Here is an 18,565-nt window from a genome sequence, read left to right on the forward strand (position 1 = left end):
ACCTTGTGGACCCATGACCTCACTGTGTACTTCGGTCCTTAAGTAAACAAGGAGTGCTGCCTTAGAAGCAATTCCCACCCGAGTGAGCCGCGGATGAGAAGTTACACACCTAGGAAAACACTCAAGCTTGAACATCTGGGCACCCAGATGTTCTGCTGTTCTCCACCCGATTGCCAGAAACAGAGGACAGAAGTCAGTTCTGCTGGAAATTTTATTCTCTGCAGTTTTATTCTCTGCAATTTCAGTTATAGTCAACCATTGTCTGAAAGTGTAAAGTGAAAATTCCAGAAAAAACAATTCACAGTTTTAAATCACACGCTTTTCCGAATGGTATAACGAAGTCCCTCACGCCCTCACCTTCTCACTTGGGCATTTGCACCATCCTTTTGGCTCAGTGGGACGTGGATCAGTGCACAGCTCTTGCCTGATATGTGCAAGGCCCTGGGTTCCATTTCCTGAACCATGCGCTGGTTCAGGTGCCCATTTGTCACTTAGTAGCCTCAGTTATGAGCTCAACCGAGGCAGCGTCACGGTGCTTGTGTTCAAGTAACCCTAGTTTTGGTTACTGTCATGAAGCACAAGAGCAGAGATGCTTTCAATTTGCATATGCTAAATATAAGCCATAAAAGTGCCTCCTTTATGTGTAAAACTCAACTGCAGTAAGGGATTTTGACAGAATTCACACTCACTTAACTTCATTACAGTGTATTGTTATAGTTATTCTATTATTAGCTCTTGCTTGTTTCTTGCTTGCGTAATATGTAAATTAATCTTTATCACAGGAAAAAGGCAGAATATATAGGGTTTGGCACTCTCCTGGTCTCAGGCGTCTGCTGGACATCTTGAACCATATCCCCTGTGAGTAAAGAATATTGTAGTTTCCTGTGACTGCTGTAACAAAGTACTAAAGCTTAAAACAATGGAACTATGTATTCCTGTAATGGTTTTGGAGCCAAAAGTCTGAAATTGAGGTGTCCCCAGGGCCGTGTTCTCTCTGGGGGCCCGAGGGGAGAATCCTTTCCTAATCCTTCCTGGTGCTGGTGTTTGCCAGCCATCCTTGGCTTTCCTTAGCTTGTAGATAGTGGACTTTTCAGCATCTGTCTTCTGGGTCTGTCTGTCTCTTTTTATAAGGACCTCCATCATTAGCTAAGGGTCTTATGCCTTAGTGACTTCATTTTCATTTGAGTCCTCCTGTAAAGACTATCTCTAAACAAGGTAACATTCTGAGAAACTGAAAGGCAGGACAGGACTTCAGCATATCTTTTGGGTGAAGGGCAGCAACCACAATGTAGAAAAGATAATGTTCAAAAGCTCAGGATGGTAAACCCCGAGTCATGCATGCTCATGACTCACATCACTCTGAGGTTCCAGGGTAATGCTACAAATCTATGGCCAGGTATGGTAACACATAACTGCAACGCCAGCACTCTAGGAGGCTGAGATGGGAGATCACAAGTTTAAACCAGTTAGTGACTTTGAGAGACCGTGTCTCAAAATAAAAATAGGAGCTAGAAAGTAATTCAATGTGAAGTAGTTCAATTGAATCCAGTACTGGGTTCAATCCCCAGTACTGGATGGATGGAGTTAATATTCTATAAAGAGTAACACACAGACAGTTGTACTGTGGAAAACTACAAATGGCGAATTTATTGAAAATAGCGTTATAACCCAAGTAAGCATCATAACCCAAATTACAATAAATATGCTATATTTATAGACTATCATGTATTGTTAAATATAAACAGGCACAATGTATTTTTAGTGTTTATTCGAACAAACAACTTTCATCATCAGGCAGGTTCAAATCAGAAGTGGCTCAAGAGCACCACCTTGGGGACCCAAAGGGATGAAGGAGGCCTTTACAGGCACAGAAGTACCATAAAATAATATATGATTCATTAGGGTTGGCTGCAGCTGCCATATTCACAGGAAACCTCCAGTTTATATGGGACTTTAAGTTCACTGGCTGTTCCTGATTGGTTGAGCTTAAATTCTCTTTTTTCTTTAATATAATATATACATTTACAATAAATAGCTCAAGTTAAGTCTTTTTTATGTTTGCAAAACAACCAAAGTTCAGATCACTTAAGAGAATGCACTGGCCTTGACATTTAGGGAATCCACTATCATTCACTTAAACACTATAATCAGAGGCAAGCCAACCCCCGAGTATTCAGATATTTTTGCCTAAAACTTTCAACAGAGAGTGATTATTGTACTGTTACAAAATCTAGCATAGAGCTCTTTCCTACAGTTAAGCACAGAGAACTCGTGTGAGGTTCACAGCCTTCTCAGGCGCTCATTACATCAGGAAGCCGTCTGCCTCTGTCTTCGCCATCAGCGAAGAGCCAGCCATTCTTTCAAGTTTCAGCCAGAGCGCCCAGGGCCCTGCAGGCACCGATTCAGCTCCTGCCACGGCTTCTCGACGAACAGCGTCAGGGCCAGCCCAGAGACCAAGGTCAGCACACAGTGTCCAGAGAAAAGATAGAACTGCAGGGAAAGAGGGCAGCGGGCACAGTTTTACTCCACGATCCCTGTGCGCTTGGATCTTACCACGCACCACGCTGGCTGTGTAAAATGGATCCGGAGAACAAACAGTCCCACAAGTAAAAATAAAATAAAAATGTTATCCTGTGCTGAAACCCTCCCTCCTTGTCCCTCAAATAAAACAGAGAACAATAGAGCTCCCTAGAAACAAGCAAAACAAAACAAGCCTCTATCAAAGCCATTAGTTTGCTTTGTTGCTAAGAGAAGAACAAATCATGGCATTATCCTAGAACTCAGGGTGGGCACTCACTCACCATGTTGGTGTCTGTGTAGTGGATGAGCGTCTCCTGAAGTCCATTGTAAAGGATGATCAGCATCGGATGCACCAGGTAGCAGGCGTAACTAATACTGGCCAAGAAACTCCAGAGATCACAAGAAAGCATCTGGTTCACCAGACCTGGAACAAGAACAGGCACCGATTCATCAACCCGAAAGCCCCTCTCCGAGCTGATGAAGACCCGACATCCTGGAGTCTCCTAATCTCCCTGCTGTCCTTACCCATCAAAATCTCCTGCATGATCTCCTGCATATCACCAGCATCTAGAATATTTCCTGTCACAAAACAAATGTACAAAAATGTTTCATTTAATTAAGTGAATAAGCAAAGATGAACTGATGGACAAAAGAAGCATTTGCCCCAAATGAAGTCCAAATAGGACGAACCTAGATGACATCGGAACACAACAGAATAAAGGAAAATTAAGCCAACAAAGAAAGAGTTCTCAGGTAGGTCAAACACACAGGAATGTGCCCTACGCTCATGGTGAGCCACCATCAACTCCTGCAAACTCTCCACCCCATTAGGTGCTGAGCTCTTTGGTTTTATAGTTTTGTGGTCACTTTAAAATTTTGATTTGGCCAGTTGGGGTTTAGCTCAGCACACAAGCATCTGCCTAGCAAGCGTGAGGTCATGAGCTTGATCCCCAGTATCAAAAATTCTTTTTGTTTTGGCTTTAAAAATGTGTTATAAGCATAAAATCTGTTTCTAGCTTTATATTTCTACATGTCTAGGTACAACTAGAAATTAAAATAATTCAGGCCACGCTTAAGGGTTGCTGAAGGTGACATGTCCTTGAAGAGTATCAGGGTTGGGGGCTGGGGTTTAGCTCAGCAGCATAAGCGCCTGCCTTGCAAGCAGGCAGTCGTGAGTTCGATCCCTGGTACCGGTAAAAAGGAAAAAGACAAAGAAAAAAAAAAAAGAGTATCAGGGTTGGAAGAAGATCGGCAACTCAAGAAGACAAATTTGAGTTTAACAAAACCTGCGGGGTCCTTGTTGCTACTAATCCAAAATGGTTGAAATAATTACTTGAACTATCAAAGTCTTTTCTAGTCCTAAAAGTCTGAATTAAAACTTTCTTCAAATGTTACTTATTAAAAGAAAAATTGAAAGCAAAATTTTCTAAAACTCTATTTGAACACTCACCTCTTCCATTCATTTCCTACTCGTCGGTTTTGACATCTCGTGGAAAGTACTGGACGTACAAATCAAGCATCAGTTGCTCTCATAATTGGGGGCTGGTTATGACAACGCACTTGATATATTGCTCAAGAATAAGCAAAAGGACTCATTTGTCACTTAGATGAAAGTAGGTGTCACCTTACTCAGATTAATGACGGAATTTGTTAGTTCCTTTGTAATGATAATGCTAAAATGTTTCATTATCACAACCAAAGTCATCCTCTCTCCTTGTGTACATTAGCCGGTAGTTCTCAAGCATTAGCACTTCCCTGTCTAGACTGTGTGCCAGTGTCACACCCCACCTGTTCTGAGGCCCTGTCCAAGAGCATTGTTGCGCGGTGAGCAGTGGTAGGGGGCTCTGGTTATGGAATCTGCAGTTTCCGTAAATACAGACAAGTCATGCAGAGAGAACACAGCCACTTCCTGTTCAGCATCATTTCCACTTATAATGGAAACAATTTTAAATTGGAATATTAAAGAACAAATCTTTCATCATTATATTAAAATACGCAAAAATTCAAGAATGATTTAAATCCACATCTCACAGGGAGGATATCATGTAGAAATAAGGAGCGCTGACCTTTGACTCTGCACTTGGTCCTGAGTGCATTTTTTGGCTGAGACACCAGCTGCTCACCTTCACTGTGCTGCTTCATCTCTGGACACATTGCTCTCACTGAGAAATAGAGCCGGTTACAGTCTATCTCCCAGGGCTGTGGTCAGCGTTACGGGGTGGGGATGGGAGATCCCCCAATGACGTTATCCCCGAACCTGGTACACAGTATGTGCTCAATCAGCTGGAGTTGTTAGGATCAGCTAATTGTTTCCTATTTTAAACCATGATTTCCAGCTGCCTTTGCTGAGGCTTAACTGGTTCTGCTGCACAGGCTTAGTCTGAGCTCATCTTGGTTGTGTCCTAGAGGGTAGAGCTGCTGAGCCTTCCCCTGACTCAGTCCCATGGCTTGAGGACTTCTGGGAGGTTTGGGGACAGAGCATTTGCTGAATGCAGCCGGCCAGCCTTCATTTGCCATTTGCTGACACCGCTGACACCACACACACCCCATTCTTACTTCATGCCAAACAGAGAAGGGAGGAAAACATCAGGGGCATACAGTATCTTTAATCTGTCTTGCCATTCACATCTTTGATCCGTCTCATTTCTTACACACCAGAGCTGACTTGACAGAAATTCAGTGCTCTTTATGGAAGGGGATCTTGGCAACATTTACGTCTCCTCCCCTCAAACAAGGAAACTGAAGTCCAAAAGGGATGTGACCAGAAGGCTTCTTGTCCATGGCACTAAATCATTTTTTGTTTTCTCACTACACTACTCTGCCGAAGACTTTTCTAACTTCTAAACTAGAGTCACTGGAGAGACCACAAGTTTTTCTTTCAGAACATGCATTTGTAAAGAAAGCAGTACAAAATTTTAAAACAGTCTATGTGGAATGTTTTCCCCAAGCATGGGAAAATAGATGTTTTTGAGTTGGTGTGAATCACTCATCAGGGCTGGGGATATGACACGGTGGCACAGCACCTGCCTGACAAGCACAAGGTTGTGAGTTCAATTCCTGGTAACACCCCCCCCCCAAAAAATCATTCATCAACCACTCCAACAAACAGAAGCTCTTCTGGGTATGCATTTTATTTTAAATTTGTCACCCTCAAAGGACAGGGTGAGCTCAAGAGTAAAGTGACACCTCCTACCTCCATAACCTTCCTGGCAGGCAAAGATGATCCAGCCCACAGCCGCTGCCCACAGAGTCCGGTGAAGGGCCTGGTAGATGGCAGCCGCCACAGAAGAGACAGCGGAGATGTCATCCACTATGTATGCCAGAGCAACAACCACAAACAAAGTCAGTAGACAGCAAGTCCACCCCAGCAAGGCCTGCACCTACAGGAAGGGAAAAGCAGTTCACAGCCCATGTTAGTCACTTAGGTCAGTTTGCATTCTCACATTTTTAATGTTATTTCTGTCACTTCAGATCTCTGTGTGAACCTGTCACTGCACAAATTTGACTGACATGAAGGTGCAGATTAGTGGGAGTTGGGAATGATCTAGGAGAAAAGAAGGGGTGTGACTGTAAAAGCTGGAATGAGGAGGCCGTGTGGGGATGAAAGAGTTCTGCTCCTTGGTCATGGTAGTTATGTAAATCTCCATGTAACACATTGTCTAGACCTACACACATATGCAAGGGATGCAGGTAAAACCAGTGGACCTGAGATCTATGGACTGTACCAATGTCAAAATGTGAGTGTGATCATGTACCATGCTTGCAACCAGGCTGAAGGGTACATAAGCCCTCTCTGTGGCATTCTGACAATTTCTTGTGCATCTATTAACATTTCAAAGAAAAATCTTTAAAAGGTAAGTAAATACTGTTCAAGTCCACTTCCACCACCGCCCCTTAACCAAAGAGGGCTTCTTGTTTGGTCCTGCCCTCACACTGCAGTGCATCGCCCCTGCCTGGGCTACACTTTAGTCACTGGAACATAGACTGGCAGGAGGATTGAGAAAACGGAGCAGTTGTGCTCTCAGCAAACAGACCCATGACTCAAATGCTCCTACTGGCTGTTTAAGGTCACACCACCCTTCTTGGCAAACCCATCTTCCTAGGCTCTTTCTTTGCCATTCTCTAGTTCTTCCATGATGATGTCTATACTTAACTGACCCAACATTATTTCAGTCTACCATCTTGTTTCTGAGAAATCTAACCTAGTTTCTGGATATAGGAAAGGAAAGGTGAGTCCGAAGAGGTCTCTACTGTCACGTGACAAGCCCCCTTTATGCCTTGGCTAATTCACTGGCTTCTACAAACCTGTTTGTAGTCTTACAAAATGCATCCCAGACATACGTCTCCTTCCTGTCCTTACCTGCCTTTCTACTCACAGACCAGCAGGGAGCGTGCCATCTCATCCCTAGCCCATGCCACACATCAGCCTCCTCCAGTTCAGACTTTGGGTCCTTTTGTTCCAACTTTCTAAAGGTCTGAGTTGAAACAATCCAACCTTTCCACACTGTTTCCCCAGCTCAGCTTGGCTGGTCCCAGCTCTGTGCTCCCTGGTCCTGACTTTGGCCCCAGAAATGGTTCCCCATTGCTCCTCCATCTTAGCCTTTCTCCGTCACTCACATCCATTTTCTCCCCACCCCACCCCCGTATGTCCTGGGCTATGTTGAAACAACTTGTTTATGATCTACAGCTGAATTGTGCATGACTGGGAGAAATCATAAGTCTAACCCTTAAAAAAATCACACAGCCCTCTCCATCATTTTCTGCTGGTTAAATCCTATGTCTTGTTCCTGCCTTGAGCAACACAAGATTCTGCCAGCACCAGGGCTTCTCTGAAAAGTCTAAATGAGGTACACACAAAACCCACGTAAGCAAATATGAGCCTTGCCAGAGTTGCAGCCTAGTGGTGCAATCAAATTCCTGGTCCTTCTTCCACTGGGAAGCAGATTATTATTCATTTGTTCACTTATTGAACACATTTAGTGAATCAGAATATCTCAGAACCAGATGCTGGATATTCAGAAGTGTGTAACAGATGGTGTGTTCAAGGAGCTCACACTCTGGGTGAAAGAGTGTGTTACCGTATGGTAAGAACAAAAATGCATAGAATACAAGGGAACAGGAAGGAGAGACACAACCTGGCCCGGGGGAAAAGGGAAGATTTCCTACTGGAGGAAACTCCACGTGAGTCTTCAAAGCTAAACAGGAATTAAGCCAGAGGAAAGGAATGGGTATTGGGGAAAGCTGGAGAGAGGAACACAGTGTTCCAGGCAGAGCGGGAATCGTGAGACACACAGACGCCAGGAATAGTTTGTGTGTGACAAAAGCAGAAGATACCATGAGCAGACAGTGTCACTGACATGTTACACCCAAGGTGGATAGCAGCAAAAAAAGATGACACTGGAGAAACGGAGCCTCAGTGTGGAGACCTTAAGGGTCTTCCTGCACAGATCAAACTTCATCCTGGAAGCTATTGAAAGGTTTTGCACAGTTCAAGGTCAGAGCCAAGGTTACTTCTAATGTAGATTTGAGATCAACAAGGCTACAGACAAGCAAATTAAGAAAGAAATCCAGACAAGAGATGAGAAGGTCAGTTAGGAAGGCTCAGAGAGGGTGGCAGGAGAATTAAGCTACAGGGCTTGAGGTTGCCTAAGGGAAGAGTGGCCAATGAGAAGACGGCTTGCAAGTGAACCCAGGCACACAGCTTGAGTAGTGAGGTTGGATGGTGGTCCAGAAGGATTCCCCACAAGGGAACCCAGGAGAGCAACGTGTGCTCAGGGCTCACCTGGAAGGCAAAATAACAGCTTCTTCCCTTCTAGACACCTCATGTCCTGATTCACAGACAGAATCATCTCCAAGAATCCTGCCTATAGGGTTCCGGGAGAACATGGCGGACAGACAACAGCAACTACCGGAGGCTCTCTGAAAGGCTTGGCTCAGAGGCCAGGAATGATGCGGACTAAGGAGACATGAACCGGTAGAGATATGCTCTGCTGACTCAGGAACGAACTGGGCTGAGAGAAACCAACTTAGAATACAGTCCTGGCGCTAAAATAGGAACAGAAAAGACTTGGTGTGGAGGCTCGACCCCGTGCCATTGGAAACCGCGATTTGGGTTTCCCGCCGCCCTACGGCTGGCTGCCTCCACTGCAGCTCGGCAAGGAGAGATGCGCAGAAGCTCTGGGAACGGGAGTCTGCGAACGGAGTCGAAAACAGGACGCACAAGGAGGCGTACACGAAAACTGACTGGTGGGAGGTGAGTGAGAGAAACTGACCCCATACCACAGTTTGACTCCAGCGGAGGACTTTCTGGGCTCAGGCAGTCCTGTAAGAGCAGGGCGCGGTGGCGACTCCAGCCACACATTCCCCTCTGGGACGGGATTGGTGAAAAGTGCCTGGCCTGCGTGACGCTGCGGGCAGACTCACTAGGCTGGCCTAACCCAGATCCCAGAGCCTGACGGTGGCCCGGAGGAGCGACTGACTCCTGCGTAGGCTGCCTCCTCCGCAACTTCCTGGTGCTCTGCGGTGGGCGGGAACACCTAGCCAGCGCAATTTGATCAGGCTGTGGCTGACAGGCAGGGAAGCCGGGCCTCCTATGTAAGCTTGCATTTTATAAGGAACAGAAAATATGGGGAAGGGAAGCAACAGGAAAGGCTCCTCGGCCCCCAATTCTGAGAAACAGGCAATAGTGGACACCGCACCAATATACATTAAGCGCCATATAAAGAGCCTCATAGACCAATTCAGGAATGAAGTTATCAACGACCTGAAACTAGAAGTATGCAGAATAGTTAGAGAAATGCTAAGCACCACCCAGGAAAAAACAGATGGTAGAATGGAAGAACAGAAAAAGAGGGGAGAATTGCTTGATGGAGAAAACAGAGAAAGCATTGAATATGTGAAGCATAGGGACTATCAAGAAGTTCAAAGGGACTATCAAGAAATTAAGAAGTCTATCCAAGACTGGCATAACAGCTTGAAAGAAACTAAGGACAGACTATCTGAACTGGAGGGCAGACTTGTAATATGGGAGAATGAAATGAAAAACTTCTTAAAAATAACAAAGAAACAAACAGCAATAATACAAAAACAAGAAGATGATAAGAGGAGCCATAACTTAAGGATTAAGAACATAAAAGAAGAAGTAGGGACACAAACAAGTGAACTACAAAAGCTACTCACAGAAATAATCCAGGAGAATTTTCCTAATTTAGCAAAAGGTAAAGATACTCAGATGTATGAGGCATACAGGACCCCAGCTACCTACAACCCTAACAGAGAAACACCCAGGCATATAATAATAAAAATTCCAGAAATTCAATACAAGAACAGAATATTAAAAGCTGTAAGAGACAAGAAACAGACCACTTACAAGGGAACACCCATCAGAATTACAGCAGATTTCTCTGCACAAACCATCAAATCACGAAGAGCATGGGGGGAAATAATTCAAGCTTTGAAAGATAATAATCTCCAGCCAAGATTGAGATATCCTGCACAACTGTCCCTGGAAATTGATGGAAAAACGAGGTGCTTCCAGGATAAAGAGGAACTGGGGGAATTTGCAACCACCAATTCAACCCTACAGAAAGTATTGCAGGATATTCTAAAAAAAGAAAAATACAAAGAACCCAGAAATAGTGGCGGGGAGGCCACAACGAATGGAGCAGAGAACAAAATGAAGAAGACAAACTGACAGCTACTGAAAGAAAAAGAGCTCAACAGAAATGAGACAGAGAAAATTGGATGATAGGAACAGCTATTTTGGAGAAAATGACATCTTAATAGGTAATACTGATTTAGTACCATCTTGTTTTGAAGTCTCATCTAGCTTTTGTTCTTCTGTCTCCAATGGGCTAAACAGGTTGTATCTTATTGGATTTTATTATGTACGATAGTATAAGCAAAAACCTTTTAAAGACAAGGAGATTATACAGAAACCATTGTTCATTTTCTGTTAGTCGATTCTAAATACTCTATAATGCTGTCATTCTCTTAAATGGTTTTACATTGTTTTGATATACTTAATGCTACAGTATACGAAGTTGTACTCAAGGACTTCAAGGAAAGAGTCAATATGGTAACTACTTTTGGGTCGGAATTATCTGGTGGTGAAACACTATTCTGCTTAAATGGTTATGTTTTGATCTGCGCTGTTTCGCTGTTATACCCTCTTTTTTCTCAATCTCTACTCCATTATTTACTTTTTTATTTTTATCCGTTTAATTAAAGGGAAAAAAATAGCAGGATATAATATAGTAACCCACTTTGACTTTCTATTATCTTGATTTGAAGCCCTGTATTACTCTCACCATCTTGTTTTTGACTGAGGTTCCTCTATTCTGTTTTGCTGGATAGTATCAGGTTCGAAAGTTTAGGCATCAGCTGAGAAGATAATGAGATTCATTATAACGCCCATTCTCGTTGACTTTTATCTACTTTTGAAGACCTACAATGTCTCCAATGTTTTGGTTTTGTCGGTTTTGTTCTTTACTGTTTTGTTCAATTGTATTACAACTAATGATATAGGCAATTCTATTAGAGATAGCGGGAGGCATTATGGTAACCATTGTTGATCACCTTGTATTATGTTTTTATATTATCTATTATGTCCACCCTTTTGACTTGACCGATTCTGTTCTGTTATGTCACATTTGGTTTTACTCTCTTCCAAAAAAGCAATAAGAACCGTGGGAGCAATGAAACCCAAAATGTGTAATAGTCATTGTACAAAAGAGAGGAAAAGAAAGTGCTCTAAACTATATAACTGTATGTATATTTAAGTGTATAAGATAGAAAATGATATCACAGAGTTTTATTGGATCATTGAACAGAACTGTTTGCAGTATCATTGTTGGAATGTCCACTCTACAAGCTTTAATTTTGTGACTTGAACAATTATTTCTAAGATGGCAATATGTAATCCATTAACTAGTGATTTCCTACTGCGCATTTTTTTCTTCTGTAAATCTGTATAACTTGTACCCCTTCACTGTTTTTTTTTCTTTTCTCCTTAAATAAAAAAAAAAGAAAAAGAAAAAAAAAAGAATCCTGCCTATAGAAACCACAGAGCTGATGCTATTAAAAATCCAACCCAACTCACTATCCCCTCCCAAAGAGGATCTTTGTATAACCTCAAGGGATGTGCACTCCCACATCACTGGTTTCCTTGGGTCTGTACCAAGGCTCTGTGGAATGGATCCTGCTGGGCTTCAGATCTAGAGCTTCTGAAGGAGAGATCATTAAAGAGAATCAGGATCTGGCAAAAAGGTAAGTTCTGCCCATCTCTTAGCATGAAGAGACAGCCACAACCCACCACAGCATAATAGAGCACCTAGCAGTCCTTCTGTCCACGGCCTGGAAGAGCATGACCACATGGGCCATACCAATCCTACCCAGACCCTTGCTCTTAAAGGGAGCCAAGAAGAAACCATACCTTAGTTTTGAGAAGGTTTGACTGATGGTTTTGATGCATGAAAATGCTCAAAAAGAGGCCCACAAGAAATGGTCCACATCGGCAGTAGGGTTTGGTATAATATTCCGAGAAATATAACACAGTCTCTTTTTCACTGAAAAATACAAGGAAATAAGGCCAAAGGTTATGTTTGATCTGGGCATATTAAAGGGAGTCCCAGCAGTGGCCATTAGAGTAACTAGCAAATGCAAAGGTAGATTCAGGGCACAGTTTCATTTTCTCCATAAACATCTACCATAGATGATCTCATGAACCCCAGTAGATTTGTACAGATTTCAAGTTCTCTTGGTTTCCATCCTGGGTCCCAAGGATCTATGATGACTTCATCTTTCATTTTAAAGAATTATTTCTGCTCTCCTTCATAAGGATAGTTCCAAGAATGTGGCACCCAGAAGAGACTATTTTGACAGAAGTTGCATGAGGTCCAGGCTGGGTCCGTAAGTGAACACCAAAGAGTATTCTTTAAGACTGTGATTTTCAAGGTAAGGTCCCCTGGCACCAACAGCAGCATCACCTAAGAACTTACTAGGAATCCAAATGCATGCCTCCCTCAAACCTACCACATAGGAGGAAACTGGTAGTGAACTCTGCCATCTGTGCAGTAACATACCATCCAGGTGACCTGATACCCCTTGTTTGAGAAGCCACATCTACTGAGTGTCTGTCACAGGCAACATCCAAACTGCACCCAGGCCCACTAAATCAGGATCTGTGAGCCCAAGATCATGGAGGAGGACTATTAAAGCTCCCCTGGCCCTGCAAAGTGCAGCCTTGATTGACAGCCACTGGTCTATATGTATCATGGTTACCCCCAAAGCTACAGGCAATCTCAGCTTTGAATCCCCTCTCTGTCCACACAGGGATAATGAGAGGCAGGAAAGTCTCTTGAGGATTAATAAGTGGTTCTTCAACCCAGGCTGCCCATTAGGATCCTTGGGAGCAGTTGCATAAGTCAGTTGCCTGGGCCCCGCCCTCCAGAGATGCTGATTTGATGTGTTAGAAGGAAGAGCTGAAGCATTCAGAGTTGAGAACACCCAGCTGAACGTGCATCCAAGGTTGAACCACAAGGAGAGGCGTGAGGAAGCCTCCTCCTGGGTCACCTGGACAAGCTCACAAAGGTGGATGACGTGATATGAAAAGAGTTTAGCGTTCTGGCTTGAGGCTTCATTCATTCAGCTAGTCACATATTCCACCCTGTCACAAATCCATACTGATCACTGATGGACAGGTACCGTTCAGGCCAGTCCTATATGGAGAGGTCAGCTGCTCTGGGAGGGTAACTCCTGCAAAGACATCTGGGGAGGGTGAAAGAGAAAGCCCTGCAAAATTGTACACTATCGGGAGAAACATTCTGGGCTGAGGGCACACCAAGTTCAAAGCCCCTGGATCCGGGAGAGGGGGTTAGTGTGCTGGGTTGGCTGATCTGGAGTCAGCATGCAGGAGGATGACAGATGAGCGGAAACGGCCACTGGAGGAACTCGAGGAGATGACCAGCATGTGTGATTTTCATTTGTGTCACTGGACTGCTGCACTAAAACTAAGTAAGCTGGTAATCATATCAGAGATTCCCTTGTAGCACACAGATGATTATAAGGAAGAAACACCACATATAGCTCCATGGGGAGGCAAACGAGCATTGTGAGTAAGGTTCTAGGTCCAAACCAAGTCTGTACCACCTAGATCCGCGTCGCCTGGGAAAACTTAACCCCAATGTAAGGTTCAGTCTGCACCTGTAACCGAGTTTCCAAGATTTGCTGTTAGAGGAGAAAACATTTCAGCCACGTGGGGGCGCTGCGTCCTCTGAGAAGAATTTCAATGGACAAAGGACCCTGCGAGGGCTTCCCAAGGCAAGTCCAAAGGCCCGGAAGTCTGGAAGCAAAGTGCAATCAACCTTCTCAACCTGGCCGGAAATTCCCCGACCCGTTTTCCTACGAGACGATGGGCACCGCACAAACAGGCTGGCATTCCACTGCCCTCCCTGGGAGGTCCTGGGCAGACAAGGGACAGGCAGGGCTAGACGAACCAGTTACTTACCTAGCTGCAGACAGAGACGCCACCGGAAGCTTATAAGCCAGTGTGAGCATGGCAGTGGCAGTGAAGGACAGCAGGAACAGCACGGCCCCCAGCAGGATCAGGGCATGTTGACTTCTGCAAAGAGGCGAGGACACGGGGAGGGGCGCCCCTCAGTTGGCCTCTATGAAGGTGCCCATCAGAGGAGCCCCTGCCACTTACTTTTGAGAGAACAGGAGGGGCTCGTGGAGGGGTGCGGGGAGCTGGGCTGGAGTGGGAGTCCTTGAGGGGCCTTTTATCCTGACCCTGGACAGGGCCTTGACCCTGTTCCTCATCTAGCCAGGAATGGTAACATTCTTGCTGTCACACGTGAAGTTTACCTTGCTAGGGAATGGAATTGTGCCTGGGAATGACCCTTGTCATCCACAACCCACGATGTGGAGATACATGGCAGCTAGGAGAGAGATGAACTGTTCAACACAGGGTGGGACACAAGGGGGACACAGCCGTGTGCCCCAAAGACGAGGAGGTATTAAAGAGTAGGAAGGGACCCTGTTGTCTCTGACAACTTGGGAGCAGGGCCAGAGACAAAGGCCTAAGTGTGGGTAGTTATGTGGAATGAGGAATCAGGGGTAGGGAGCAGAGCAGAAGAGCAAGAAAAGCTCCTACAAGGGGTGCTTGCTGTCAGAGTGACCAGTGTTCAGTTCTTCAGAATGTTCTACAGAGCCTTTTACCCTGCACCTCAGAACCGGCCTGGGAGATGAGAGGGAGAACAATCCGCCGTGAAGTGTGGCCGCATGCGGACTGATTGCTCCACACTTCAGGATTCTCCATTGTGAGACCCAGAGACTTGTAACACTGAAATGTTCTGGGTAAAGAAAGATTTGAGGGCTCTGGCTAGAAGCAAGCACTGACTGGTTGTACCTGTTCAGAACTGTAAGGATTGGGACTAAGTAGGTCTCCAGTGATGTAGAAATGCCAAATACAAGTTTCTTGAGCTTTAAAAAACAATGTATCTTTATGATTCAAAAACCTCAAAGATATTCATATCCTGTGATCCAGTAATTCCTCTGAAGCATGTGCATTCTAAAGAAATATCAGAGTTGGAGATAAATGTTTGCCATGAAAATATTCATCAGGTCATTGTATTGGAAGCACAAAATTGGAAATAACCCAAATATTGAACAGTGGGAGAAAGTATAAGTAAGATACTGTGTAAGAAATGGAATGTAACACAAACATTACAATTATGTTTATTTAAAGTAAAATAATAGGAGAACCAGCAGTGTCTCGTGAGATCCGCGCCATGTCGGAACTTAGGACACTGGGAAGCCAAGCAAGCACCTCTCCTCCCTGGTAAGCGGTGGCAGTGTGGCAGACTGCGGCCCTTCCAGGGGGAGAACCAGCAGCAGCTCCTGAGATCCACGCCACGTTGGAACTTAGGACACTGTGAAACCAAACAACCAGCCTGCCTCCCTGCTAAGCAATAGTGAACCTACTGATGCACGGCCTAGAGTCAAATATCCCACTTCCTCTACATCCCAACCCCCGCCCCCACCGCCCATTAGCAAATGGGAACCAGAAATCTGAGTGTCTCCTGGGAGGTTGACCATAGCAAATAAGGGGGACTTCCTTCTACCATCTCTTTGAAGGCAAATATTTTTATTACTGTTTTGCTGTTTTCTGATTAATGGTTCTGCTCTATTCAATATTCTGTTTTGATAAGTTCTATAGTGTTCTATATTTCATCTCAATTTGATATATGTGATTGAAAGAACAACTATTATAAAGATAACAAAATATACTGTGATACCTATTACTGTTATCCCGGTAACGTGCTGTGAAGTTCTGTACCAATTTCACTGTATAATCTTAGCTGGCTTTATTCTGTCTTGTTCTGTTGTATACTTTCAAAATAAAATTAAAAAAAAAAATCTAAAGTAAAATAATATAGGGAAATGCATATGTCACAATGCTACCTTACAAGAGATAGTAAAGTATATATGCAGAATGCTTCCATGTATAAAAAACTAAACAAAAAAAATTAGAAGAAAAGGCACCAAAATATTAGCGATAACTTCCTGCCTTGGATGACAAAGGACCTACAAGAACATTTTTCCCTTCTCTTAATACTAATATTTTCCTATACTAAACAAATTTAACAAACTCATTGTTGAACTGCAAACAAAAAGAATAAAAATATATAGCAGCACAATTTGTTTTTTGTTTTTTGTTTTTTTTTTTTTTTTTTTTTAGCAGCACAATTTGTAATAGCTAAATCTTGGAAACAACCAAGATGTCCATCAACTGCAGAGTGGATGAAAAAGGTGTGGTATGTTTACACAATAGAATATTACTCAGCTATTTAAAAAAAAGATGATCTTGAGGCCTTCATAGGCAAATGGAGACAACTTGAGGTTATCCTCAATAGTGAAATAAATAAGTCATATTTATAAATATCACATTGTGTCTCTAGTGTGAAAAGTAATAAGAACTATAGGAGTAATAAAACCCAAAATGTAAGGGCTGGGGATTTAGCTCAGCAGCATAAGCACCTGCCTTGCAAGCAGGCGGTTATGAGTTCGATCCCCGGTACCGGAAAAAAAAGAAAAAAAAAAACCCAAAATATGTAATTACTATTATAAAAAAGAGAGGAAAAGAAAGTGCTCTAAAGGATATAACTGCATGTGTGTTTAAGTGTATAGGATTGACAACCATATTACTAAGTTTTTGTTGGATCATTGAGCAGAACTGTTTGCAGTCTCACTGTTTGAATGTTCACTTTGTATGCTTCATGTTTGTAACTTGAACCACTATTTGTAAGAGCACAATATGTAATTATCAACTAGTGATTTCTTACTGTTTATTTTTTTCAAATTCTGTATTATTTCCACCTTTTTCTTTTGTTTTATTTTCATTTTTAAATTAAAAAAAAAGGAATAAAAATCTTAAAATATGGCATGAAACTAGGCATGGTGGTACATGCCTGTAATTCCAGCAGTTGGGAGGCTGAAGCAGGAGGATTATCGAGTTCAAGGCCAATTTGGGCTACAGAGTGAGTTCAAGGCCAACTTGAACTACATAGATCCTGTCTCCAAAAACAAAAAAATAAATACATATATGGAATGAAAACACACACACACATATATGGCATGAGTTATCTATAAGCTATAAACCTCCCTGTGAATTATTGAGGCCATAAAGTGTTCCTAAAACTCACTAAAGTCAAGGTGATAAATGCCCAGTGTGGGAAGCAGATACACCACTGCATTGCTGAGGGTGCTGTAAATTACTTCATTCTTCCTGGAAAGCAATCCCACAATGTGTAACAAGCACCGCAAAATTGTTCCTACCATTTGACCTTGGAATTCCACTTGGAGATATGCCCCCAAGGAAATAACGAGGAGAGAAAATAGTGTGTTCAAAGACATTCATTGCAGTGCCATTCATAATCGTGAAGAATTGGGCACAATCTAGATGCCCAAGCATAAAAAATGGCATATAAATCTTATACCTGGCAGATATGCAGGTTATATCAATAGTGGAAATGTTTATAAGAACAGCTGGATGCAAAAAGCTGAGCTGTGGGTATTGCACTCTGATACATAACTCTGCAAAAATGCACTGACTTGTTTATGACAAAGACTGGAAGGGAACATAGACAGGAAATGGAAGATGCAGTGTTTCCTTTTCCCAAGTTAATTTCCTTAATTTAATAAAAAGCTGCTCTATACAGAACTGGAGCACTTTATAAGAGTTTCAGGAAAGAGGCCACATGGGGAAGAAAGCTTGTCCAGCAGAGACTCACTTTCCATAGATGAAGAAGATCACTGGTGTCACAAGATGGAACTGGAAGTCGTTGGCCAGGTACCAAGTCCAGCCATTGCACTGAAAAGAGAGAATCGAGGTGAATCCCCTGCCTTTGGGTGCTAGGTATGTTCCACACTGTCCCCGGGAGACAGTGCTGAGTGGAAGGGGCAGCGAGGGTTTTGAGTTACAGCCGTCTCACATGCCTTATCCTGTCCATCCTTGAAGAAGCCTGGATAGGAGGTATCATTATTGCTACTTTATAACATGGACATTCAGACAAGTTCGCTCTTTTGTTTGTAAAAACCAGTAATAGCTGGTTTCCTGGGACTGTTGTGGAAACCAAACTCCTTCACGTTATAGGAATGCATGAGGTTATCCTTATGATACGGTTGGAATTCAGAGGGCCCAACCTTGCTCTCTTCCTGTACCTGCCCCTGCCCCTGCTCTAGGTGGCGCGAATGTGTTTGTCTGGCACCACAGCCTGGCTCCCCATGCACTTTTGTGGGAACTGCAGAATTCCCAAGCCCGACTGACATGGGACTGTCTGGCCAAAGCCACATGGTTCTACAAACTGACCATACTTGTGCAAAAGAAGGCAGTTGCTGATATTCTGTCTTCCATGTGAAGAAAGTTCTATGGGAAATTCTGTTCCTTAGGCCCCAGAGTCCAAGGGAGCCCGATGTCTGCATTAGAAGGGAAGCCCCGTGGTGAGGAAGACTATGAGTGAGAGGGCCCTGTACCTCTGCTCCCTGA

At 43.5% G+C, this 18,565-nt stretch overlaps 1 protein-coding gene across 1 annotated transcript in view; it reads right to left on the minus strand.

The window, feature by feature from the left end:
• Positions 1-1,616: 1,616 nt before the first annotated feature.
• Positions 1,617-18,565, minus strand: part of LOC100729383 (O-acyltransferase like protein-like) — a 58,950-nt gene continuing 42,001 nt past the window's right edge. The window contains exons 10-15 of the mRNA XM_063231543.1: positions 17,811-17,890; positions 14,027-14,140; positions 11,954-12,086; positions 5,714-5,900; positions 2,802-2,944; positions 1,617-2,490 (exon numbers count right to left, since the gene is read on the minus strand). Of these exons, the coding sequence (XP_063087613.1) occupies positions 2,368-2,490; positions 2,802-2,944; positions 5,714-5,900; positions 11,954-12,086; positions 14,027-14,140; positions 17,811-17,890 (780 nt within the window). The 3' untranslated portion in view covers positions 1,617-2,367. The remainder of the gene's footprint in view (positions 2,491-2,801; positions 2,945-5,713; positions 5,901-11,953; positions 12,087-14,026; positions 14,141-17,810; positions 17,891-18,565) is intronic.

This window comes from Cavia porcellus, unplaced genomic scaffold (assembly GCF_034190915.1).
Source record: "Cavia porcellus strain 051 isolate PalLab524CR breed Dunkin Hartley unplaced genomic scaffold, mCavPor4.1 scaffold_20, whole genome shotgun sequence".
In the NCBI taxonomy this organism is placed as follows: Eukaryota; Metazoa; Chordata; class Mammalia; order Rodentia; family Caviidae; genus Cavia; species Cavia porcellus.